Source organism: Syngnathus typhle, linkage group LG2, assembly GCF_033458585.1.
Source record: "Syngnathus typhle isolate RoL2023-S1 ecotype Sweden linkage group LG2, RoL_Styp_1.0, whole genome shotgun sequence".
In the NCBI taxonomy this organism is placed as follows: Eukaryota; Metazoa; Chordata; class Actinopteri; order Syngnathiformes; family Syngnathidae; genus Syngnathus; species Syngnathus typhle.
In genome coordinates this window covers 5,945,230-5,971,529 of record NC_083739.1, presented here as the reverse complement: position 1 = coordinate 5,971,529, position 26,300 = coordinate 5,945,230, and the positions used below count along the sequence as shown (strand labels likewise).

At 40.2% G+C, this 26,300-nt stretch overlaps 1 protein-coding gene across 2 annotated transcripts in view; it reads left to right on the top strand.

Annotated features, from left to right (window-relative positions):
• Positions 1-692: 692 nt before the first annotated feature.
• The window catches only part of LOC133170671 (partitioning defective 3 homolog B-like), an 83,205-nt gene continuing 57,597 nt past the window's right edge, over positions 693-26,300 (top strand). The window contains exons 1-8 of one of the 2 annotated variants that reach the window (XM_061303778.1): positions 693-1,135; positions 5,207-5,308; positions 14,197-14,371; positions 17,160-17,266; positions 19,696-19,760; positions 23,031-23,117; positions 23,500-23,625; positions 24,497-24,978. In XM_061303778.1, coding sequence (XP_061159762.1) covers positions 1,019-1,135; positions 5,207-5,308; positions 14,197-14,371; positions 17,160-17,266; positions 19,696-19,760; positions 23,031-23,117; positions 23,500-23,625; positions 24,497-24,978 — 1,261 coding nt within the window. In that variant the 5' untranslated portion in view covers positions 693-1,018. Of the gene's footprint in view, positions 1,136-4,908; positions 4,914-5,203; positions 5,309-14,196; positions 14,372-17,159; positions 17,267-19,695; positions 19,761-23,030; positions 23,118-23,499; positions 23,626-24,496; positions 24,979-26,300 lie in introns of those variants that run through there. The other variant, XM_061303787.1, reaches the window with a different exon arrangement.

The window sequence follows — 26,300 nt, the reverse complement described above, 5'->3', positions numbered from 1 at the left end:
AATAAAACGTACTCAAAAATACGTTGGAACATATTGGAGTGCTACAAATGCATTTTTTCCCCATAATGCCATGGGGTATTGACTTGTGCTTATGCAAATAAAAAAGTTATTTTGTTTTTAGCATTGACCTACATTTCACCAATATGTTCAAATATTAAGTCAAATTGTTCACAGTTTTATTGTGGCTGATTTGGTTCAGCATTTTATAAACAAACAAACAAGCAAGCAAATAAATAAAAATAATAATAAATAAATACATATAGTGAATGTACATGACATGAATGGCGACCTTGAGTGCCTTGAAAGGCGCCTTATGAATAAATTGTATTATTATTATTAATATTATTACATCTTCCAATTTAAATCAATACATTATTATTATTCCAACGTAACTTGGATGAAATATACATACTTTTTGGTATCATTTTAAAGTTTGCCCTTGAAAATGAATTTTAGAGCTACAGTATAAACAATAGATATTTATATTCTGATAAAAAAAATATTTTTCCTTTAACGTCTAGGGATTTTTGCCACCTGATGAAATTGGCTACCTCCTTAGTTATGCAGAGCATTCATCTGTACCCCTAAATTATATATTCTTAAGAAATATATATAATCAGGATTTTGTATTTTTGAAAGAAAAAAGAAAAAGACTTAAACCATGGTGACTATACGCGAGTGATTTCCTGAAGCGCCTCAGCCTCTGTGATTTCTTCCGGGTTTAAGACAGGTTCGTTTTGTTTGGGTGTATCGACCCAACATGACAGGACGTGTGCTGCTGTGATCGCGTTTGTGATGCGCAAGGTGTTTGGGGGTCTGTCAGGACAATGTTTTGCATGGATTTCCACACCTGTGCGGGCAGGTAAAAGCGACGAAGCGACTCGGAAGTTTATTCTCTCCCCGCGACTCGATACACCTGTTGCTTCCCTTTGGACGCGCAAGGAACAGAGGTCGACCAAACAGCGGGCTTTTCCCAAATCCGATCTGATATTTCGAAGAGGACATTTGTGTTGCAATTATGAAGGTCACGGTGACTTTTGGAGACAGAGCGGTGGTGGTTCCGTGCAAAGCCGAATGGACCGTACGGGATTTAATCGACCAATCAACACGAAGATACCGTAAGATTTTGGATCAGGTAAATACTCGTGCATGATGAATTAAAAACACGCACACATTTTGCAACATTGTGCGAAATTGATTGTGGAACAAACTTGTAGTCGATCGTCAGCATTCCGCTCATTCTTAAAGTTTTCAAACAATATCGGTTACGTCATACGTCACGTGACGTAGTGATACGAACCAACGCTCAAAAAAGAAGTTTGTTAGTGCGTTTCATTCAGTATGGAAGAAAACCACCAACATTGTAATATATTTCTCTCTCAATTACATTATGACATGATTAGAAGGAAATCAAGAAGAAAACTACATAATTTACATGCAAAAAAGTAAAACTTGCACCTTTTTGACCGACTTTGTGAATAATGTGCGTTACATGCAATACTTAATAAAATAACAATTTGAGATTTTCGTTTCTCTTTTATCCTTCAGTTGTCAGATTTAGAATTGTTTTGGCTTTTTATTCTTTGAAAGAGTAGAAAAAAATAGTGAGAGATATCATTTGAGTCACCAGGGAGAAGGTGTCGGCCAATGCATCATCATCTGCATGCATTGATTCACTTGTCAATCATTAGTTTATTTCTCTTGGAGGTTTTGGAAAGAGATTGAAGGCTGTGCCTGTTATACCTGTAAACTATTTACAGGCATTCATTACAACCGAATCTGGTTCTACGCAAAACATATTTTTGAATGACGACTTGACGCCTGAATTACAGACAGTGCGGGACTTGATTAAACAATATTGTGTCGCATTGATCAATTTATTGGGAACAACTTGTTTTTTAAGATGGTCCAATTTAATGTTAGAAAGAGCTCATAATTGATTGGCTATTTTGACATGTCACAAAGTTGTCACAAGGATTATTTTTCACCACTCAAAGTCATTCACACACAAATAACATATTCATAATGAGTGGATGATTTGTCTGAGGCGGAATCACTCTTTGATTGATTAGTAAAATAAGTGAGTGAGTGTTCTTGAAGTACTGTATAAACATGATCTGATCCGGAAGAAGGAAGAAAATATAGAATTTATATAGAAATTTCTGATTTAAGAAGGAAAAAAGAGCACCCCCTCCTCGAATGACATGCAACCAATCGCGACTACATTATTCCTAGCTGAATTCCGACGAATGGTATTTCTAGAAATTTGATCTTTTGATTAGTCAGCATAGTTTGTGCTGTTACTGTATATACTCCTCAGGGTGGGATTGCGAGAAGCCCTGTCAACACGGACAATAGCTTCCCGCTAAAAGCTCTAGTATCTCAGTGGGCAGGTGGAAGTTGACTGTTTAATGCCCCTCTATGTGGCCGCAGTCTAGGCTTTGTCCTCGGAGTGATGGGGAATTAGGATTGGTGACAGGCTGCGCTCTTATCATCTGGCTGCTTCGCTTCATCCTGCCTGTGCGGCCTTTCCCTTGGCAAGTGGCAAGGGGGGGGGGGGGGGACAAACACACCGAGACACACGCACACACACTGGGTTTCACTGACAGCCCACTCAACCCATTGGCCCCTGTTGATTCCGAAGAACTCTAAATGTGAGCGTGTGATTAGATTACACCCGGGGCCTCGATCACTCTTTATCGGGCATGTTGATTAGTCGCTGCGGATGCTGACTCAACAGTCCGTGGAGTCCTCCGAATAGAAGCAGATGATCACGAGGACATCACATCTCTGACGACAACATTCACTCCACATCCTTAGGACAACATCAGAAAGCCGGTTTTAATTCGACCGGACATCTTTTCTGCATAAACTTCCGTAATCCTCCAATTGTTTCCCAATAGAGATTGCCAAAATGTCTGCATGTCATTCACAGTTTTAGAAGACTACCGTAAATTCCGGACTATAAGCCGCACCGGACTATAAACCGCACCAGCTGAAATTGGGGGATATTTTAGTTTTTTTCTTATATAAGCCGCAGCGGACTATAAACCGCACGTGCACACGCGTCATTTTACAAGGAAAGACCGTTCACAGAAAGCCTTTTTAAAGTTTTGATAACATACTTTAACATGTCTTTCTAAACACTGCCTGTGACGAAGGGTTTAGAGCAGGTCACCTAGCGTGCATTCCTACTAAAGCTCATAATAGTCACAAGCAACACAGCCAGAATAAGCAGCAGCCATAGTAGTGTTTCAAAATAGTATTTTTGTTGTTGTTTTTTTTCTTCAAGATACCGCAGTGTATAAAAGTGATCAAGTCATCACAAAAATCACGAAAAAAATCCTTATATAAGCCGTAACTGACTATAAGCCGCAGGGTTCAAAATTCTGGAAAAAAGTCGCGGCTTATAGTCCGGAATTTACGGTACTCTTGTTCTTGTGAGTGCTGACTTTCTTAATGTTTGAATATAGAGAGAGACTTCCAGTGCTGTGTTATTGTCTAACCTGAAATATCACTGTTCACTGTCGTGGTGCACGTCTTGAGGAGCAATTATCGAGTCTCAGGAATCAGAGAGAATTGATGGATTTGAACCCCATGGAAAATCTCTGGTGAGATTTGAAGTGAGGCGATCATAGCACCATTGCCCATATCGCTCACCATTTTGGACTAACGTCAGACTACATATTGGGACTGGTCAGTAATCAATCACAGTAGCAGACAAATCCTAGCACCGTCTGGAATTTGACACCATGAGCGGTGATGAACGGGACAGTTTGTTGTCTGGTTATGGCTCACGTTAGCAGCTGATCATCACAATAGCATGTTCCACTAAATCAATGATTGTCATGAATGGGTTGAATGTTCTATCTGTTGAAAGTGGAATTCTGGTTTGACCTTGAAGGCCACACTTGTATTATTTGCCGTCTTGAGCTATTTTGGTGAAATGCAATTTAGTAATCTTGCATATAGATTATTATTTTGTACAGTGATAGTACAATCCAGGGTTGCCTAAATAAGATTGTTGCTAATTGGCAGACGGGCAATCTTCAACAATCTTGGTGGAAAATTATGTCTTGAATGGCTGCTCTGTTTTTGTGATTTCCCTGCATCTGAGTTACTCATTGTTTTAAATGGTTTACTTAATCCCAAGTACACGCCTGAGGAAAACGAGGGGCAGAAGAATGTAAGCCAACAAGTTTGACCGGTTTGTCCTGTGCCGTGCACATGCTTTGCCCTGATGTTGTTGTAGCAGATCCAGTTTACTGTGACAGTCAGGTGGCTACAGCACAATCAGCACAATTTGATGGGATCCACTTGTCCTCAGTCAAAAAAAGCTTTTTTTTTCATTGAAGATAATAATAAGGATAATAATGCTTAATCTTAAAAAAACAAAAAATTGTCGTGCAAAATGCAACAAACTTTGCCAATGCAGAATTTATATCTAGAATTTGATGACATTGTGCACTTGTACTGTATAAAATGTCCAGTTTATGTGGAAAATAATAATAATGAGAGAAAAGTGCACGAGTCCACAGTGCACTTCCACATTAATGAATTTTTTCGTTTTGAATAGATCAAAGATTGTAGCCGGCTCAGTGTCGTAACTCTTACAATACAGGGTGTGTATGTTTTGAACTCTGCAGTGAGATAATGAAATCAGCCTGGAATTTGACCGCTGGCACCCCACCCACATAACTAAACTTTTTTTTTTTCTCTCTCTCAAAAAACATGCATGGTAGGCTGATTGAGCACTCCAAATTGTCCCTAGATGTGATTGGGAGTGGGTATGGTTGTTTGTTGATGTGTGCCCTGTGATTGGCTGGCAAGCAGTTCAGGGTGTCCCCCGCTTACTGCCCAACGATTGCTGGGATTGGCTCCAGTGAGGGTCATAAGCGGTTCAGATTTTGGATGGATATTATTCTTGAATATTTGTTTCATATTTGACAAACATATTTTCTACACTTCAGCCCACTTACTGCAGTTTGGAGAAAATAAGTGCTCTGAATAAATCATCAACTTGCACCCCTAGAATTTCAGGTTATGAGCCACAGTGCTACTTTTCAAATATATTATTAAACTCTCACTTACCCACTGAAATGTCTTTGCCTACCCTTATTTTCAAACCACCGCTGTAAAAACATCAGGCTATTCAACGGGATGTAAAGAGATTGTCGCTAAATGACTTTTTTGCTTTTGTGTGCAGCATGGGCGAAGTGCGGTGAAAACCCTTCACCTAGAGTACACTGATGGAGGCATCCTGGACATGGATGACCTGCTGACAGACCTAGTGGAAGATAAGGACAAGGTAAGACAAGAAAGTGTTCTTTATTGCTCTTAGGTGAGCGAGGTGAAGCGATTTGTCGCTCAGGTTTGCTTTATTTTGATGTTTTTGCCTGCCACGATGATTGTGGGGCTTTGCAGCAAAACTTTTAAGTCATCTGACAGTCTGTCTCTTTGTTTTAGAGACTGAAGGGGCTGCAATGATACTTGAGTTTTGTATAAATTTGCACCAAGGTTTAAATAATATACGGAGATAAAATAAATAATAAATAATACAGATAAATTGAATAATAAATAATAATAAGTAATAATACATAATAATTTATAATAATAAATAATATAGATAAAATAAATACAATAAATAAGAAACAAAATAAACAAAATACAAAAAATAAATACAATGAATTAAAAAAATAAAAAAATAAAATAAATAAAATAAATAAAATAAATAAAATGGTCACGTTTAGACTCTCCCCGCCCCCCAAAAAATCTAGTCTACATTTCATTCTCATATACGTTATGTAGGAATACACTCTTTTTTTTTTTTTTTTTTTTTTTTTTTTTTTTTTTTTTACAAGTGCTGTACACTATCCTCCTTGGTATTTAAAATGTAGGAGCAATTGTATGCTTGTATCAGTGTGCATGTGTGCAAGTGTGCCAAAACAGCTTCAGTAAAACAAGGTGAGAGAAGTGAAAAAATGGATGTGGAAGTGTCAGCAGAAGTGGGAAAGACGCTGTTTCAATCTCTCAGAACAGAAGTATCATCTTCTGGCTGCGCTGTATTAATGTGTGCATGGTGTTTGTGACTCACAAGTTTTAATGATTCCATTCCAAGGCTCTGTCTCCCAATGTCACAGCTCAGTTCCGTTACTAACAAGTCAGACTGGCGTCAGCTGCCTTCCCTCGGTTGCGGTTCTTTTGGGCAATTACAGGCTTTGCTAGAACCTTCTCTACTGAGGAACTGTCCTATTTACCTTGCTCAGCTTCCACCCGATTCTCGAAACAACTTCCCCACTTTCATCTCCACTCTAATTTTATTCTTTTGCTTTGCTGCTGATGAAAAGATGGCGAGGCAGTGATCCTCGCCATGTGCCAATCATCCGACTCGTCTCGTCTCCAGCCTCCCAGACACTTTCAGCTTGCGCAGATTAATGAGCTGCGTCTGTTTTTTGTGATTAGCCTTCTTTTGTTTTTCTGTCTTTTATTACCTTGCCACAGCAGACAGATTCTGTCTTTAGTGCTTTTTCTTTTTGTTCCATTATTGTGGCCGACGGCATCATGCTATCAATCATACCGTGGTGGACTCGTTGTGAACGTGTGCACCAGCACAGCGTGGGCCCTGTATTAGCGCCGGATGCTAATGAGTTACAATGACTGGCTGTTTGCACATGCATGCATGCACGCACACACACACACACACACACATAATAGAGCGCATACAGTCATTAGCCTCTCAGCCACCAAACAGCCTCATAAAATGTTTGTTGAGCAGATCCAGTATTACTCACACAAGTACAACAATGCTGCAGTCTGAAAATTACATCCTCTTTATTAGCGTCCTCCGTTTATATCGTTTGGAATCGGTGACCTGTCATGTTGACACACTGTAAATCTCGTTTGAGCCTTTATCTGTCAAGTTGTGACCTTTTAGGGGCATATTGCTCTCACTTCCCCACCTTTGTCTTTCAGCAGCTGAAAAGTCTGACTGAATTTGCGTGATGATGTTCACTGTAAAAGTAAGCATGCCCTGAATACAGCTGCGTGAAAAAGTATGTGAACTAGGGTCTGACCGATATGGATTTTTTCGGCTGATGATGACTTCGATATTTGGCAACACCGGTAACAAATTAATCGGATGAAAAGTGTCTTTCATTTGTTTACATTTGTTCATAAAATACATGTTTTCTGTAAATCAATGAATACGTCAACAAATACAAATATCCAGTGGCCAGAAAAAATCCCAGTCAAAATTTGTGGTTGTACAACTTATTTTTAAGGAATGCAATAAAGTGCAAATATATAAACTGACTGCAGCAGTGCTTCAAGTAATATCTAGAAATAACTTGAATTAGCATTTTTAGAACATAAGTTTGCCATCTTGTTCGAAAGGCACCATTTTATCCAAGTGTGGTGTTTCATTGTGTGACACCAAAAGAATAACAAGAAGAAATGAACACAAAGAAGAAATCCGGCATAATCTCAAATGTAAATGTATCTCCTGAGTTGTAAATAAAAAAAGACCTCCATCTTTTTGCAATCTGAGGTTAATTTACTAGTTACAGACCTCCGCCACCTATTCGAAAAGGTGCTTTAAGAAGCCACTCTTAGCTGGCCACATATTGCTGAAAATAATAAACATACTACTGCAATTATTTTTTATTTTCTGTTTTTTTTTAAAATTTATTTCAGGAAAATATGTATGTATGTTATAGACATCATCAGGGAACACTTGTCTTTAGCCGAATAGAGAAAGCTAGGGGAAGGACGAAGTGTGTTTCTGCGACATGAAAATTTCATCTGTTACATCTTAAATGTCAGCTTTAATGGGTGACAATAGCTAATAATTTACGGTAATCCGACAGAAAGAAACTTTGTGTGAGTGAATAAGATCACGGGGAGTACTGGCGCCTTTGATGCTCCATGACACCTCAGGCTCACCGACCCCCTTCGCTCCGCCAAAATTGTCATGGAGAGCAGCATTTGATTGGCATGTGAATAGCAGCTCAGAAAATTGGCCCAAGGTTCAAATGCGCTAATTAGAGTACCTTCAGACTAATCATCATGCAGCATGCTAAACATTTTCATACGTCTTAACCTGTGAAGTTATTCAACATCTTGTCTGACATGCGGGATATTAAAAACTGTGGCTTGTCACGAAAAAAGTAAATCAGTTCTAGTACATCTGGTTGCGGTGTACATAATGTCTCTCCATGTTTTTTTACATTTATTAACCCTTCAGCGTAACCTAAGCGGAACAAAAGCCACTCCCACAGTTGTACTCATTCCTTGTCTGCTGCTTAGTTTTTCATTCCAGGCAAGATTTGCTTCTGAATTTTAATTGAGTTAGCACGGGTCACTGTGCTAGCTTCCGACTTTGACTGATGGACCCCCTCCAAAGTCGTTTGTCAGCTCACCAAAGCAAAAGACTGGAATAAGTCCTCTTTGTGTTCTTGCCCCATTGGTGTGTTGTGACTAACGGAGGTCGTGAGGGGTCAACGTAATGGCAGATTGTGTCGTTGCCACAGTTATTACAGTACATTGTTATTCTGTCGGTATCACAATCACCCATTAGCTGCTTTGTCAGGGTTTTGAGATCCCAGTGGGAGTGTAAAATGGGGTTACCTTTTCAAAGCCACACGCACAGAAGCTTAGAACGAAACAAAGAGAAATCAGCTTAATAAATATCGAGCATTTCGGCACACAAGCCTGGTGAGAAGCAGTGCACACCTTGTTATGAGTAGAGCAACTTATTTACAGCTGACCTACTCTGACTGGACTCATTGACATCGCTGTGGGTTGGCTGAAGTCTGTTGTGCTAATAACTCAAATCAGCTGAGACTCACACTCTGAGCAGTGGGACACTTTCACTGCAACGGTGGGGATGATGAATGTGTATAAACCTGAATCCGGATCATTTAGGCTAATGTTTAATGATTCTCTGGTGCGACTGCACAGCTGCGTCTAGTGTGAGAACATCCGCATTTCGTAAACACTTCTCGTTATATTATTATTCTCTTTAAAATTGCCATTTTAAATTACCGTATTTTCCGGACTGTAAGGCGCACCTAAAAACCTAAAATTTTCTCAAAAGCCGACAGTGCGCCTTATAGTCCGGTACGCCTTATATATGGACCAACTTTCTAAATTCAAACTGTCCCGAAGCATTGTGTCATGAAATCAATCATAAGTGGCCCGCTGAAGACTATGAACCATGAATCAAAAAGACTATGGATCATTATTTTGTGATTATAAAGTAATTTGTTGAGTCTGAAGTTGAAATAAAAAAGATAAAATGGAGAATGATTTGATTTGGATTAAAAGTCTGACATGATGCATTAATGGTGCGCCTTATAGTCCAGAAAATACGGTATGTAAAAAAAAAAAAAGAGAAAAGTCTCCCCTTCAACTAGAATTTTATTTTTATACACACATGTGAACATTTCCTCAACGCTAACAAAGTCAATAACGCTTTCCACTCAAAACTGCAGCGTCAGGGTAACAGTTTATCGCAATTGCCAATGTTCTATTTTATATCCATCCATTTTCTGAATCGCTCTATCCCGATGTGGGTCATTTTTAAAAATTTTGTGCAAGTGTTTCAACAGCGTAGTGGTTTACTTTGGTGCAGTGGATTGGTCTGTCAGCTCCATCAAAGCAATGTTATGTTCAATGTGGATGTTCCATGTGCAACTGCTGGCATTTCTTCAAACGACAAGCGATGAACATGCTCAAGTCGGTGTGACAACACCTCTGCATAAAATTCCCTTTTTTTTTTCCTCTTCCATTGAAGGAGTCCTTCCGCGCATCCTTGACAAGCTAGATTAGGCATCTATTTCATCACACATGTATATTTCTGTCTGTGTGCTAACCCCCAAATCTGGTAATGTGTCGAGTAGATTTAGGCTGGAATAGAAGCATGATTAGCCCGGAACTCATTGGTAATACATCCAGTTTTACACTAGTCAACAATGGTAACGTGGTTTTCAATGCAGAAAAATGTCTCCAAAGTGTTTCACACCTATTTTTTACATACCAAATGTTTTGGTTGTGGGGAAAACAATTTTTATTAACAATCATAGTGACGAGTTTGATAATGTACAATTGAAGCAAGTTAGTAATGCATTATTTTAGTTACAAAAAAATAGTCACATTTATATTCTTATTGTGGAATATAGGACATTTACTACATCGTTAAATATCAACATTATTATTATTATATTATTATTTAATTGTGTAGCACTTGTGTAAGAGAGATGATTGGGTTTGCATTTGCTGTCAAGCTGCAGCATACTACACCCTTTGAATTATGCATCGTTCCTTCAAAGAAAGAATGAAGGATGGCAAAGGGGGCATTTGTGAGATGGATGACAACGGCACAAAAGCAAAGTATCTCAATAGACTGCTACCTCACACACACTTACTCAAGAGGGACACACACATCCAAACACAGCAGCCCAGAAGAAAAATGAGCTGATTAGTATGAGGCGATGAGAAAAGGAACCGAGTGTGTTTTTTTTTTTTTTTAGGCTGTCTGTACGTGCGTGTGCACAAGCTGATATTGACTCTTACTAACATGCAAAACTGTTTGGCTAAAGCAAGGTAAAGGAGTCTACAGATTATCCTCATAACATTCTTTATTGTGCCGATCAAGAAGTAAAGGTGCAAGTGATACATTCCAGTCACACACCCCAGAGAGGTGAAACTGACATTGAAACAAAAATAAAACACACTTTGAAGTATTTCTTACTCATTTCTGACTCTCTTGCTGTCAAGAAATGGGGAACTATTATATAACAACACTTTGAGGAAACAAAGTCATTTGCACCGTGCTCTAAAGAGGCAAATTCCATGTGTGTGTGTGCTCGGAAGAAAGTCGAGGGGTTTTCTCCAGTCTGTATGGCATTGCACGCAGTTAATTTTAGCAAATGATTGAATACATTATTAATGACTCATCTGTGAGTTGCAACATGTAAACAATGCCTACCCTTTTCTTACATCTGCGTCTCATCTGCTTATGCTGAAGATGGAAACCAAATGATGCACACACACTAGTGTCAGCAATCAAAATGTGTTGCCTATCTTTTAATGATTATTGATTATGATATGAATATGATTATTCTTGTACCAGGAGTTCATTAAGGTTCATTCTCAAATACCACCCCTTCCTAAATGAGAACACTTCTCAATAATAACTAATATTGGTGAGCAAAATGAAAATGGACTGAAAGTAATATTTATTTTCATTGTAATGACATTCGTTGGATTAGATGTACCATACGTTGTTGGTAAGCTATAGCGTTAGTTTAAACGGTGCAAGCCTTGCTAAACGTCTGAAAACTATGACCGACTCGTTGGCACATTCCTCCTATTTGGAAATAATTTTAAAAACAATCAGTTTTGATTTTGTGAGGTGTCAGGTACATCCTCGGCTTCACTGTTGTTGACTCGGTAGCACTTGTTATCATTTACATCAGAGGTGTCAAACTCTTTTTTTTTGTTTTTTTTTTGCGGGCCACATTGTAGTCATAGCTTCTTCCGGAGAGCCATTATGACTGTCAACCCAAATAAATGTATGAGCACCTCATCATATACAGTAAAAGCTACAAAACAAGTTGAAATATAACTTGTTCTCAAATCAGACGAATAAAAACTGGTCAAATATAAAAAAAAAGGATATTAAAAGTGAAGACAATTTGCAATTCTAGTCATGACACGAATTTGATGCACAATTTGTCTTCGCGGGTCACATAAAATGATGTGGTGGGTCGTATCTGGCCCCCGGGCCTTGAGTTTGACACCTGTGATTTACATATTCTCTCAAACGACGTTCTTGCTTTTCTTTCTCATGCAGTATTTTTGTTATGATGAGGGCTCAAATAAAGAAACTGGCTAGTTGCGTCTCTCTATCTACTTGGAAAATGTAATCCTGCCAAATATAACCCATTCGTAATAAATGTACTTGAAATCTGATTGTGTTTTCTCTAACTGTATTGTTAAATTTTTTATATCTTAAGATAGATAGATAGATCTTTATTTGTCATTGTAACACGTACAACGAAATTTAAAAAGTGCCAACCGATCCGCGCATGAGATAAAAAAAAAATAAACAGAATAAATAGAATAAAAGATTAAAAATAATACAAGCTAAAACCCACAGAAGAAGAACATAAGTCTATTTATTGCTACTCTCCAAGCCTGCCAACAAAGTCCACGAGGTCCACTGAGTACAAATTTCACTTCATAAGGGCGTCTCACCTTTCTTAGAAAATACGTACATAGAATATTGTTACCACTTTTTGGAGAATAATGCATGCTAGGTTAAAATCATCCTTAGGACTTTGTGTGTGTGCTTTATGTGTGTTCATTCGCACGTATAGCACTCCGCCCTTGGGAATCTTCCTTGATTGATGCAGTCAGCAAGCTCGGGGGGGCGAGAGACGGCCGCTGGGGATGGATGGAGATAAGAAGGGAAAGAGGAAAGCTGATAAAGGAAGAGCTAGAAATGCATTCATCAAGCACCACAATCAGATTGTTTTGTTGGTGTCAAGTCTATTTTTTTTCTTTCATCCTCTTCTCTGCAACTGCCAATCCCCTGGAGTCGTCTCTCCAATGCACGCTTGTGCACGTGCACACATGCCCATGCATGCACACAGTGAAAGCATGCAAGTGTCAAATCTTTGCGTGGGAAGGTGTCATGCTGATATTAAATCATGGGAGGTTGAGAAGAAGGACGATGTCATGGTGAGATAGAAAATGTGTGTCACACTGTCTTTAGTTACACACGTACACCCAAACACACAAAACTGTTTTTATTTGTACACAGTTACGGCCCTTAACTTTGTCAGATTTCTAATGAGACCACCTCCACCCTCCCATTATCCACATTATCCACACATCAGCAGAGGCGTAGCCCTACTATTGATAAACGCGCTCTCATTTGCTCTAGAAGCTGAGTCCTTGTCTCAATTAGGATGCTTTGTTGTCCTCCTGCCCTCCCTCTATCCTATTCATCTCCTGTGCCTTTCTCATTTTGCCACCCGTGTCATGGCACGGGCGCACAAATTTCATTTTCACATCAGAAAATAAATTATGCATTTTAAAATGTTTCAGTCTTATGAAGGCTTAAGTACCGTAATTTTCGGACTATAAGTCGCGCTTTTTTTCATAGTTTGGGTGGGGGGGGCGACTTATACTCAGGAGCGACTTATATACATATATATGTTTTTTTTTTTCACTTTTTTGGGCATTTTATGGCTGGTGCGACTTATACTCCGGTGCGCCTTATAGTCCGAAAATTACGGTACTCTAAATTGGTTCATATATTTGTTCACAGCTTGAGTCTTCATGTTTGAGTTCTCCAATTACAGGAAGCTTGTGTGCAACTGAGTTGTCAATCTCATTTGGGGCGATTCAAAATTTGAATCGCAGTTGCACAATGTGGCGATTTTGAAAATGACATCCAGTCAAATGTAGGGCTGCCAGGATTTGGTGAATTATCACAATTTACATTACCATTCAAATGTTTGGGGGTCATCCAGAAGATTTAATGTTTTCCATAAAAACTAACACGATGAGTTACAGCGTGTTTTTGATGTCCCGTCATGTTTGGTTACACTAACATATTGTAGCGTGTGCTATGGATTACAGAAGCATTAGTCAGTGAATTCCAATCAAAACACAGCGACTTGTAAGTTTGTAGTGACACTGAATCATAAACAGCGTAACCTCTCTCCCTTCATTTCTCTCGCATTCTGTCCCTCCCTCGTTCCCATACTCTGGAACAGAATGATGTGTTTGGAAAGTTGGAAAGAGGAGTACTCAAAGTAACATTTATAAACATACTGTTGCAAAGCTACAAAGTTCAATAAAGGTTTAATGGACTGTATCATCTTAATTGTCTTTATCTTTAATTTGCACATAGCTGTGATTTGATTAGTCGACTAATTGCATAGAAGCTCTCACACAGGCTAATAAAAGTGCTTTTTTTTTTCTTTTTTCTTTTTTACAGTACTCCATATTGGGAGCCTCAGAACCCGATACATGCTCACGCAGTCGAAGTCACAAGGCATCCATTTTTGTAATTGCCCAGTGATTGTGTGCGATTGGCCAATCTGTCATTTTTCGCAATAGTTTGGTCCAACTTGAAATGAACTGCAAATGGTGGAGCTCAAATTGACACTTTGTCTTTTCCAGCTGGTGGCGCTGTTTGAAGTGCAGCGTGGGATGACGGACAGCCCCAGGGAAAGCATCTCTAATGGTGATTCCAGTGCTACACCCAGTCCAGAGCCTCTGAGCTACTATTCACATGTGCAGCTACAGGAGCCAATCAAAGGAGAGATAGAAGTCAACGAGGCCACCCTCAAATCAAGTAAGTCTGTTTTTATGCTATTTTAGTTTTATTTCTACCTCCAACTACTGGATGCTGAACAAATCCATAGATTAACAACTCAGTTGATTAACTCCTAATTTAGCAACACATCAATAAAACACCAGCACATTTTTCAATTTTCCAAATTCACAGTCCCAGTAAAAGCCCCCATTTCCCAGCTGAACAGATACACACTTGTAAATCTGTCTCCACGTCGTGTCAAGATGCCCCAGTCCACTTTTATCAGCTGTGTGTTGCCCACTCTGCTATTCAGCCTGTACCACCTGCCATCCAGTTAACCACCTGGCTTCTTCAGCCTTGACCCGATTCCATCTCATTTCCTCGCACTCCCCGCACGGCCTCACATCCTAACTAGATTTTGATGACTGTACTTTTTGGCTGAACATGAAAGGATTTATTATAGCCCTTCTTGCTCCTCTTCTCATCCAACAGTCTTGTCGCGCCATCCTGCCTCCAGCCCAAATGAACCGACTAACTTAGTTACAAAGTGATCCTGTGAAGAGCCAGACTGACGTCAAGACCTAGCTTTTGTTAGTTAAACAGTAGTACAGTCACGTCAGAAAGTAACCATCCCGGTTGTGATTTCAGAACTTTTTTCACACTTAAATGCTTCAGCTCATGACACCAATTTTAAACTTCCAAGTAAATGAATTAAGTATGCAAATTTTATTCATAAAGAAAAAAACCCAACCTAAAACTATGAGAAAAAGTAAATACCCCTTATCAGACAAAGTAAAATAGGCCAGTATATGTGTGTACGTATGTGTGTGTGTGTGTGTGTGTGTGTGTGTGTGTGTGTGTGTGTGTGTGTGTGTGTGTGTGTAGATATATCACAGTATGTCCACATTATCTGTGTACCTCATTTTTGACCAACCATGCAATCTCCGTTTACAGTCAGTTTTAGACAAATTCCTTTATTGCCGCTCTTACATCAATTTAATTATTTACAATAATCTGGTTATAGTGTGCATGTAATCGTGCTGAGTAATAGCGGAAGGAATAAGGAGTCATTCTGTAATCAGTTAGGCGTCAAAGTGTGTGTTTGGGTGTGTGCGTGCGTGTGACGGACCGACTTGTTTGAACAGGATGATTGGACTTCACACTGGCCCAGTGGGATGATTAGACCTGCATTGATTCTCTGCTACACGGAAAGACGTACACACACACACACGCACACACACACACACACGCACACACACACACACACACACACACACACACGCACGAGGAGAAAGAGCGTCCTTATCGTATCATCCCATGAGCAGGCTGAACTGGCTTGCTCAGTCGATTGCCAGACAAACAGACCACACACGTGCACACACAAACATACGTACTCAGTCAGTAGGCTACACACTATGCTTGCAAGTCATCATCAGTGACCCTGATAGGTTCATAAACTTTCAGACCCAAACGTCCTTGTTGGAACCACTCCCCCCTCACTGAACCGGTACTGAACTTTTTCAGAACCGACCACAAGAAGTCTTTGCAGTATAGCTCCCGGAGCTATGTAGCAGATTGCGAGTTCTAAGCAGATACGTTTGTGAAGCCCCTTTGAATCTCTTCAAAAACACTGTCAAGCGAGGAGAGGAAGCATACATTTACCTGTTTTTAACCTTCAATGGTCATCAGAAGTGTCTCCAAGGCAGTCTTGTTTCACCACCATTTGACCCAAGGGTGAGTTTAACCAAAGTTCAAAGATAGTGCGCCTTTAAAAACCCGAGGGATGCATGGAACATTAAATAAAAAAGGACTTATGTCTCAAGGAGATAAACAGAAATTTTGTCAATTGATTGTATTTAAATAGCTTGGTGGTAGGGTTGAAATCAACCAGAGGTCGGATCAAGCAAGCGCAGGTACAATTAGCATTTGTAATCTGAGATGTGGGAAATAATTTCAAGCCATTGTTGGACAAACCTGAACATGACATGTGGAAGCTGTGTGAAAGGATATCTGTGACCATTTTTTATCAGCGACACACACACCCTTCAGTTTTTTCATCGCTACTTGTTTTCCTTCTTGACACTCTCTATTCTACCCACGTCTGATCAGGACCTTGTCACTGCCCCCTAAAGAGAGATTGATTACAGGAAAAGAGAGGATTTTTCTCGTATGCCCCCTTTTTTCTCACTTTTCTGCTTCCTTTTTTGTCACAATCTTTCAGTACACTACTCTCATTTATCCTGCACCCACTCCGATTTTTCTCTGTTGTCCTGGGTGTGACCACACCCTGACGGAGGATTTTCTACCACACCAGCTCCCTTCAGGCTGGATATTAAAAGCCCAAGGCAACACAAAGCTCCAAATTAGATTCTTTTGAATTGTTTCTTGATGGACTCAAACCTGCTGCTCTCTCACCCTGCTGCTTTGGCCAGGGGCAAAGATTGATATACCTACATGTGTGTGAGTGAAGATGTTTATGTCAGCGCTGTGAAAGCTTTGAAATTATTGTTGGAAGAACAGGGAGGTGTTTTTTCGACACTCTGGGTTCGTGACACAGCCATAAATAAAATGCACGCCTCATGTTATTACCTCCATTTTTATCAAAGCCGCCAGTAGGTCTGAATTTCAACAGACTGGTTTTGTCCAAGCAGTTCAAGTCTGCTTAGCTTAGCATTTTTGCAATTGAATGTTATTTTATTTTTGGTTATGCAAGAGAGCTCCACGTTTCCTTTCCTTTCAGCGGTGGAAATGAATATCATTTTGAGCTTTGCTCTTTGCTGGAAAAGAAAAAACCCTTTAATAAACGAAACTTCCTTCTTTGCCGCAGACACCCCCCTATTGGTGAGGAGTAGCAGTGACTCAGTATTGGCCCCTCCCATTGAGATGACCAATCCATCAACACACCATGACCAAACCAACGAAGCCCCCAAGATGGTGAGTTATTGTTAACCGATTTTCTGAATTTCTAGAAGTATATGAGAATATTTTCGGTATTTCCACCATTACATTAAAATGCCTTGGACAAATAGAAGAAAGGAAATAAATCACCCAAGCATGAAGACATCCCATCGGCCATTTTGCTGTTTATGGCATGCCCTCTTTGAGGACAAAGACGAAGAAGCGTTCACCCTGGACTGTGCTTCGGGCAGCACTTTGAAACAGAAGTGCACTCCATCTTTTCCAAAGATGCCGCCATTTAATAGCACAGTTTTGATGATTTGTGTTTCCATCTGTGCGTCAATGTGCGTGAGAAAAGGGAAAAGGAAATGTGGTACTAACATAACAAACTCAGCAATGACTAATCATTAAAGGAATCAAATGCAACGATAATTGACTTAAACACACTGGATTATTTCGGATGATTCAAATGACATGTTAGGCCTACTTTATTTTTCTGTTCCCAGGGGTCTTAGTAACAATAACCACCCTCAAAAGACAGGAAGGATCAAGAATAATTTTTTCCCGTGTATGTTCAAGCAGCTACTTTTCGTGGGCGATAAACATGTGAGCTGCTCCAAGACAGCATGGATTCTATTTTTCCTTCATGGAGTAAACTCCAGACTGCTTCATTACAATTTGAGTCCGAAAAGTTATTGGCTATGTGCTGCCAGAAACTGAATCAGAATTTCTAATCTTGTATAATTGCATCTAAAAAACTGTGCATGAGTTGTACAATTTGAATGTATTGGTCTGGAACTGAAGTCCGCAAAAACTGAAACTCAATTTAAAATTATTCACAACTGCCACTAAAGGTAAGATCTCACTCACCCAGGAACGGTTGCACATGTAAGGAATGTTTTCTTCATCAAAACATCTTTGCGACTAATTGCGAACCTTGATCGAACCCTGACGAAAATTCAGCCTCCAGATTTTCATCACCTTGAGGTGTGGTGTAACACAGCAAGAGGTCACACCTATCTGCGTTACTCTGTCTGGTGTTAATGTTCCTTATGATGTAAAAAAAAAAAAATGACACAAGTATTGATTACTTGTGTTCCCTTGTGTGCGCTTACGGCAGCATGCATGCTCATACCCAGAGGTTGTGACTGCAGTATTTTTTTTGGAATCTCATTATGGTTGTGATGGATGTGAGGTCAGTGATGGTTTTGCCGTGTGTGTACATACCACACACACTGTCACATACCTGACATGCATCGTATGACAACTGTACACATTTCTGAGTCTGCTATGAAACACGCGCGCACGAAATCAAATGCACATGTGATTGTGTATATTGAAAAAGTAGGAATATTATGACTGAGTGAGGTTCAGAATTATTATGATGATTTTATGTCCGAGCAGAATCGCTCTTAATCAGAGGATTAACGTCACGCTAGCCACTGGGTGCTTGATCCTTTCGTGGTCATGTTTGTGTATTTTCTGTCAAGTACAGTATGCGTTTTACGTCATACTATATGAAGTGTTCATTTATTATCACATGTGGCTGAATTTGAGTAAATTTTAGAATTTAAGCAGGTGGAAATACAAGGTACAAGCACAAGGTGCTTTTTTTTTTTTTTGCTGAAGCATGTTTTAGGTGCTTGACAGCAACCCGTCTTGCATTAGGTCACGGGAAGATGCTCAGCAACAATAGCGCCTCTGGCTCATCCCCCCCCCCCCCCAGCCTAATAGACACTCTATTGTGAGATAATCTCTAACTGCCCGCATAAGTAGGTCACTGTTTGTTCAAGCGACATATGCACATGTGTTTAGTGCTTTCTCTCTATATTTTTTTGGTTTGCTCCTATCAGATGGTAATATTTGGGGGGATAGTAATAATAGTAATCGAGCTGTGATTTACTGTCAGTGTTGCTTGTATGTTTTTCGTTCGGGGTGGGCAGGTTGGTTATGATGGGGGTGTGTGCAGAGAGCTGGTGGGCGGGCTCTTTTTATTTAGCCATTTGTGCTTGTGACAAACTAAAAGTGATGAGGCAGAAAGACCGAATTGTGCCCCTCTTGTGTTTAATGATTTGGGAACATTTTGACAGGGTGTCTCAAGGTCTTGCATAAGTGGCCGCTTCAGTTATCCTCAATTTATTTGAACATCTCACTCCTCGTCCATTTGATCCAAGCTTGTTGACTTTGCAGACGAACTTGACCGAGACCTAGATCCTTGCATGACACAGGTCAGTGATGCAGTGTGGGGGTGGGACCTCTTAGAAAGACGTAAACACAAAGGTAGAGAGGGAAGCATTGGTGGCGGAGCTCACAGACCGGCGGGCAACAATTTGCGAAGGTGATTGATGATGACAGTGCTCGTTTACTCCACTAATTGAGAGCAGATCGCTTTGTATTAACTGAGAAGATTGTAGAAATCTTTTTATTTGGCAGCCCTGACTAAATTTGTCCTTTTATCATTTCAGGAAATCAACCATGCGCTGAAGGGAGGTCCAAAATATCCGACCAAGATGAACCAGGTCTCATTTAGGTAAGATTGTGCCACTCTGTAAAACATTAGTATTCAACCCATATAGATGGAAACAGATTAATGCTGCAAGACTGGACAAAGACTAGAATTTTTTTTTAACAGAAAGTTTCATTAACGTTTTTGCATCTTCTTTTAATGCTTAGAAATTGCACAAACTGTTTTATTGTTTGTGTCGTGAATTCCCACGGGAAGTTATCCATATCTGTTATGTCATAACAAAATCAACATGTGACTGTCGCCAGCACAGTATGTTTGGAAAGAGGTCGAATTATTTAATTGCTCACACTGTAGCTCACAGGTGGCCTGGACATGAATTGGCTTAGGAGGCGGGGGGGGGGGGATTTTTCACCATTTTACAGTACAGGGTTATCTTGACAGCACCGTGACAGAGTAGAGGACCAGCTCGCACAGATAGTTTGCCATGGTAACAGATGGATGGCGGTGGAAGAAACTGCATTTCAGCGACATCCACTGACAAGTTCGTTAGGCACTCGGTCCCCGTTGATGTCGGGGAAGTCAACCACGAGTGGGAGCTCCATCTGTCTCACTCCTTGTTGCGCTTTTCATTCATCCTGCAGCACCCCGCTTCCCCCCCCTCTCGGTGAATGACTTTGTTTGTTTGTGTCGGTAAGAGGCTGAAATTGGTGAGCTGTTCTGCATATTAGCATGTTGCACTAACAAGCTGTGGCTTCAGCTGATGAGCTTGTTTACCATTTTATAAAGTATCTATGAATATAAAAATGTATGCATGCTGGTATGTGCAGTACTGGTCCACATCATAAATGTGTGAGTAGGTACTGTCTGAATCTGCTTGTTTATTACTATATATATATTTTAGTAGATTAAATATCTACTATGAATGTAATGTGGTAACATAAAAACTGACATCTATTTCCCAAATTAATATTTATCTCCTGAATACAAGACTCAAACTGAGCGGTTTTGCGTTAGAGTGCAGATCAAAATTAAAACTCATTGAAACACATTGAAAAACAAAACTCAGATTCAAAAGTTTTATTCAAATCGTGTAGACTGTCCCGAAAAGATTAGCTGGCACAACCAGCTAGTTTGCAACAAATTTGAGCTGCTTATTAGTGTAGCTAAATGCGTTGCGGCCTCGCTGATGAGTGAGTAATAAGCTTCACTTCTGACAAGTATCGTTCTCACTGAGGGTAGGCGGGTAGCAATTAACAGAAGATAAAGAAGCCTTGCTAATTGCTGAATTAAGTTAAGATATTTTGCCCCCAGTGAAAATATTTCTAGACAGTTTGCTGCTATACACAAAGTGAATTTAAGAAATATAAACAGAAAAAAGGAATACCAGTCATTCATTTGTAATATTCTCATTGGGTAAAACAAACTAGGCCAACGTTCACACTGCAGCTCGATTCAGCTTTTTATTTATCTATATATTTTTTATTTATTTATTTCAAATGCGACTTGGGCCACTTTCTTATGTGACCGTTTTGATTGTCTGTGAATCTGCAACGTTGTTTGGAGTAACTTCAGGTTTGACTTTAATTTCATCCCACTTGAAACATAAAGCATTAAGTGGACATTCATGCTAATAGTAGTCATTTAGATAAATAGACGGTTCGGTTATTACGTGACGCAATGGCGTGACGTCGTCCTTAGGGACATCTCCATGAAATGCGATGAAAAAGCCTCGCCTCATTGCCCCAAAATACTGAACATATTTTCACCTCTTTCAGAATCACTCTATTTTCGGGACTTAAATATTCACACACCAGACAAACTGAAGGCACATTCAATGTGCAATGTGAACACTAACACAAAAAAATCTTATTTGACCGGATATGTGCGGGCAAGTCCTTCAGCTCTTGCTTTCACTAGATGCTGGCAACATTGGTGAAGCATTTTAAATGTCCTACCAATCAGGCTCCAGCAGGTTCTTGGCTGTTGACAAACTGATTGATTCCTCCACCAGCTGTCCAACTGTGATGAAGTAGTCCACACAGCCTAATGGGCATAAATAATAAATGTTTTTTTAGGGCACGGGGAGGGTGGCTGGGAACACTATTTAATTCAGGTGTAACTCTGCTCTCCAGTCGTGTGTATGTTGATTCCTTGTATGTTCAATCACTTGCTTGTTTGTCACGGTTTAACAGAGGAGTGTTTGACTATTCCAGTTACCGTATTTTCCGGACTATAAGGCGCACCGGACTATAAGGCGCACTGTCAACTTTTGAGAAAATTTCAGGTTTTTAGGTGCGCCTTATAGTCCGGAAAATACGGTAGTCTACAGGCTTGTAGAGATAGTGAAACAATGGATGCCTTTAAAACACCCACTTTTAATGAGGAATAGGGCCACACACCCCTCCCCTCCATGTGTTGGTTGATGATGTCACGGAAGGAAGCGATCACAATTTCCCCATTGGGAATCATTGTACAGACTGACTTAAAATGCCCGAAAGCAGCTCCAAAATTGACATGGACATCTTTACTTATGACTATCGAGATGGCTTCCTTCCGTGACGTAGTAGTTGGATGTTTCAAGTCAAGCAGACGCTGCCCAAGCACTGACATTTTTTGATACAGTCTTATCACATAAGTGCTAATGTTAGGCTCACGTTGCTGTTCCTCTAAAGCCAAATATAAATTCAATACTGTTACTCGAATTTGCAGATTCACTGAGTCAATCTCCCTCCCAAGCAGTCTGTCTCCCTGCCTGAGTGGAGCGTAAGATGGCATCGAGGTTGGATGGCTCGCTCGGACTGCTGTCGCGTTGCGAAAAATCCAAAACGTATCCGATTTAAAACGGCACGTAAAAGCGACCCAGGTTGAATATAAGAAAATAAAATGTAATTGAGCAGTTCAGATTGTCATAAAATAATCAGATACAGGTCACGTATGGGCAAAAAAAAAGTCTTTATCTTGAGTGGTATCATCCTTGTTTATGCGCTCTCAGTCACAGTTGATATCTAGCCCAAGCTTATTACAGGGGCTCAATCTGGATTCCTCTTGGCCTTCCTCATATGGTTATCTCACCTCTATTGTCCAGCAGCTTTGGGTGTTTAAGAAGCAGCTTGATAAAAAGTGTGAAGCAGCAACCTGAATCCCAGTCTTTCTCTCTTACACACACAAACACAGTTACCTGCAAGCTAATTTGTATTATCTGTGTTTTCAGGGAGAAAATGCAAAGAAACTATTTAGCAGTCTGTACGTGTGTGTATATGCACATGTGTACTCGATTTGCTATTGAATATGTAAACACTGTACAGTATTTGTAAATGAGCATTTTTTTGGCAGCGCCCTCACGAGAACGGTCAACTTAATTGGAGATCATGGGCCCCTTGGTATTGAAGTCATACCATATTGCTCCTCTCTCAGTGGAAGGTGAGTACTTTCACACACACACACGTAAATGCACCCGTACATGATTCCTGCAATTTGTAATCCACTCGAATATTGACTGGAAATCCATGAGATAATCAAATCCTGCCATGACATCATCTGCTGGATGTATTCACTAATGATGGGCAAATGAAGCTTCAAAATGATTCATGAACCCGTTGTTGTGTTTACTTAGACCTCTAGATGGCACTCTGTCCACTGAAGAGCTGAAAGCCCACCAACGTTCCATTTCTTAAAACCCTCACTTTAAACCAACATTGCCATCTAGAGAAGCCATTCAACAACTGGTTCATGAAGCTTCATTTTCCCATCACTAGTATTCACGCTCCTTGAGTTGATATTTTCTCCTCTGTGTGTTGTACAGAATGCTGGGCCTCCACATTAAAAACATTGAAGAAAACAGTCGCACCAAGGAAGAGCATATCTTTGAAGAGGACGAGTGTATCGTCCAAATCAATGGAATCAAGCTTCAGGATAAGTCCTTTGCAGAGTGAGTATTTTGTGACGGGATCAAGACGTCTGTAAAACGTAGAAACTTAAAAGTGCTGGTTACATTGACACAACAAAGAAAGTCTATTTTAGCATGGGACGAGATTTTCTTCAAGGTTTAACCCTTGCGACTTGAACAGAGATGTGGATTTTCCACGAGTGTCTGATTCTCAGTTCTCAGGTTTTCAGTCTATTCCCCATTATGTCCCTTTTCGCCACCCTGATGAACTTAAAAAAATCTATTTCATGAAAAAAAAATGGAACTGGCCATTGGAAAACCACTCTGGGATTAAGTCTCAAGGTTTTAATTAAGAGCTGAAACTGGAAAAGCCCATCCGCCATTGCTGTAGGCTGATACTTTCTTTACCTGTCACTCAGTTCGCCAGGAAAAAAAGCGCTATCTCGTAGTGTGCCTCTTTTTAGTACGCTTCTGTCCGAGAGCACACACACCAACGTTGTCTGCCCTGGTTCTACTCTTCTTCCTCTTCTTTGTATAGCTCATTTTATGAGTGACAAACAAGCGAATGCTTGGTTCATGTCAGTGTTTAATTAGTGGTGGGAAAATGAAGCTTCATGAACCAGTTGTTGTATTCTTTGGCTCCTCTAGATGCCAATGTTGGTTTAAAGTGAGCGTTTTAAGAAATGGCAAGGTTTCAGTTCTTCGGTGAACAGAGTGCCATCTAGAGGTCTAAGTAAACACAACAATGGGTTCATGAATCACCTCGAAGCTTCATTTGCCCATCATTAGCGTTTATCAGGGTTCCTTCAAGGTCACAAATATTTACAAAAGATTTTCCAACAATTTTTGTGATTTTTCTTGTCGTAAGGAAATTTTGTAAAGATTACTCAACTCCATTTCTCTCTTTTTGTAGTTCACAGGAAGTGTTCCGCCAGTCCTTGTCCTCCCCTTCTATGCAACTGGAAGTTGTCTCCGTTGCCAACAAAGCTCGCTACGAGAAGGGCCTGATCGGTCAACTGTTCAGTGGCGACAGCAAAGACTTAAAAGCAAAAAGTCCAGTGGTGACCCGTGCCAAAATTGATCTGCATCCTGTGCCCAGACAAGATTCCAAACCCAATGAAATCTTGAGGCGTCAAAATACAGGAACCAAAACCCCAGAGCCACCTCCGCTAAACCCAGTGGCAACCCCTGTGAACCCTATACTAGCAGATTCTCAGTCTAGCAAGTCCCAGTCGGAAAGGTCTTCTCCCATACCTCCAGTGCGCACAGCTCGCTCTTCACCTCCGAGGAGCCGCCGGCAGAGCCCTCCGGCCAATAAGAGCTCTGGTGTGCCTGGGACAGCCAGCCTTGCAAACAAGAAAGCTGGCAAGAGGATCAAAATTGACTTGAAGAAAGGTACATTCTGCATATTTCATCTACACGTTTTGCTATAAAGAAAAAAAAACTTTAAACCACTGCGGCCCACATACAACACACTCCACATAAGCCCATTAAACATTTTGGCTTAGGAGTCCCGTCATATTTGTTGAATAAATTAATATCTTAAGATATACTGATTAGTTGCTTATAATAGAATAAAACTATTAGTTGTTAAATGCAACATTCTCCTTGTCTCATCAGAGGTCACCGCAGTGACTTGCGTGATTTCTTTAGCACATTTCTTTGAAAGAATGTTTCCTTTTTGTTTATTTCCCCCTCATTCCGGGCTTGGGATGAAATGGGCCTGGGCCCCATGCTGTGTGAAAGGCAGTATCATGTAAAATAAAAGCATTGATAGCTTTTTTCATAAATTAAATTACATTTAAAAATGTAGGACAATTAAAAACCATGGCATATTAATAATATTATTTAATAAAGTACCGTAATTTTCGGACTATAAATCGCGTTTTTTTTCATAGTTTGGGTGGGGGGGGGCGACTTAGACTTATGTTTTTTTTTCACTTTTTTGGGCATTTTATGGCTGGTGCGACTTATACTCCCGGTGCGACTTATAGTCCGAAAATTACGGTACCCATTTAATAAATTTTACTGACATATTTCAATTTTTTTATTAACCATCTACAAAAAAAACTTGGTCCTTCCACCCCTTTTAAAATTCCAACTTAACTTTCTCGGAATGTGGGCGCAAGCCAGAGTACCCAGCGAAAAGCCACCAATAACGATGAGAACAGAAACTCGACACAAGAAAGCTCAAGACGAAATCTAAACGCAGAGCCTGTACTGGCCATACTTGACTTGAAGGTATCAAAATGAAGTAGAAAGAATTGGGCCGCTGCCGTTGAAAGGTTTTTACTCCTTATTTATTTCACATATATCAATCTGTTGTTTGATTTTTGGCGAGCTGAGAATATGACGGGGTTCTAATGCTTTCTCGCTCAGCTACAGCTTTTTTTTTTTTTCCGTCTTTGTGATTGACAGGCAGCAGGGTTTAGATGCGCTAATGTAGGGCAGGCAGAGGCTTAGAGCACATACAGATAGCATCGTGTGTTGCCTTCGTATGCCACTCTGGCTTTGCTCTTCCTACACACAATAACACACAGACGGCAAGCATTGCACATATCGCTGATAGCTTTGGGTTTGCGGGGCTGTGAAAGGAGCCGCGTGGTGCAATACGCTCTCCGGGGTTAATGGCTCGTCCCTTTGTGTGGCCTCACACACATTCATTTGAAACCCCGGCTCTTGGTTTGGAGGAAACTCTGTGGAAATCCTGTTGCATC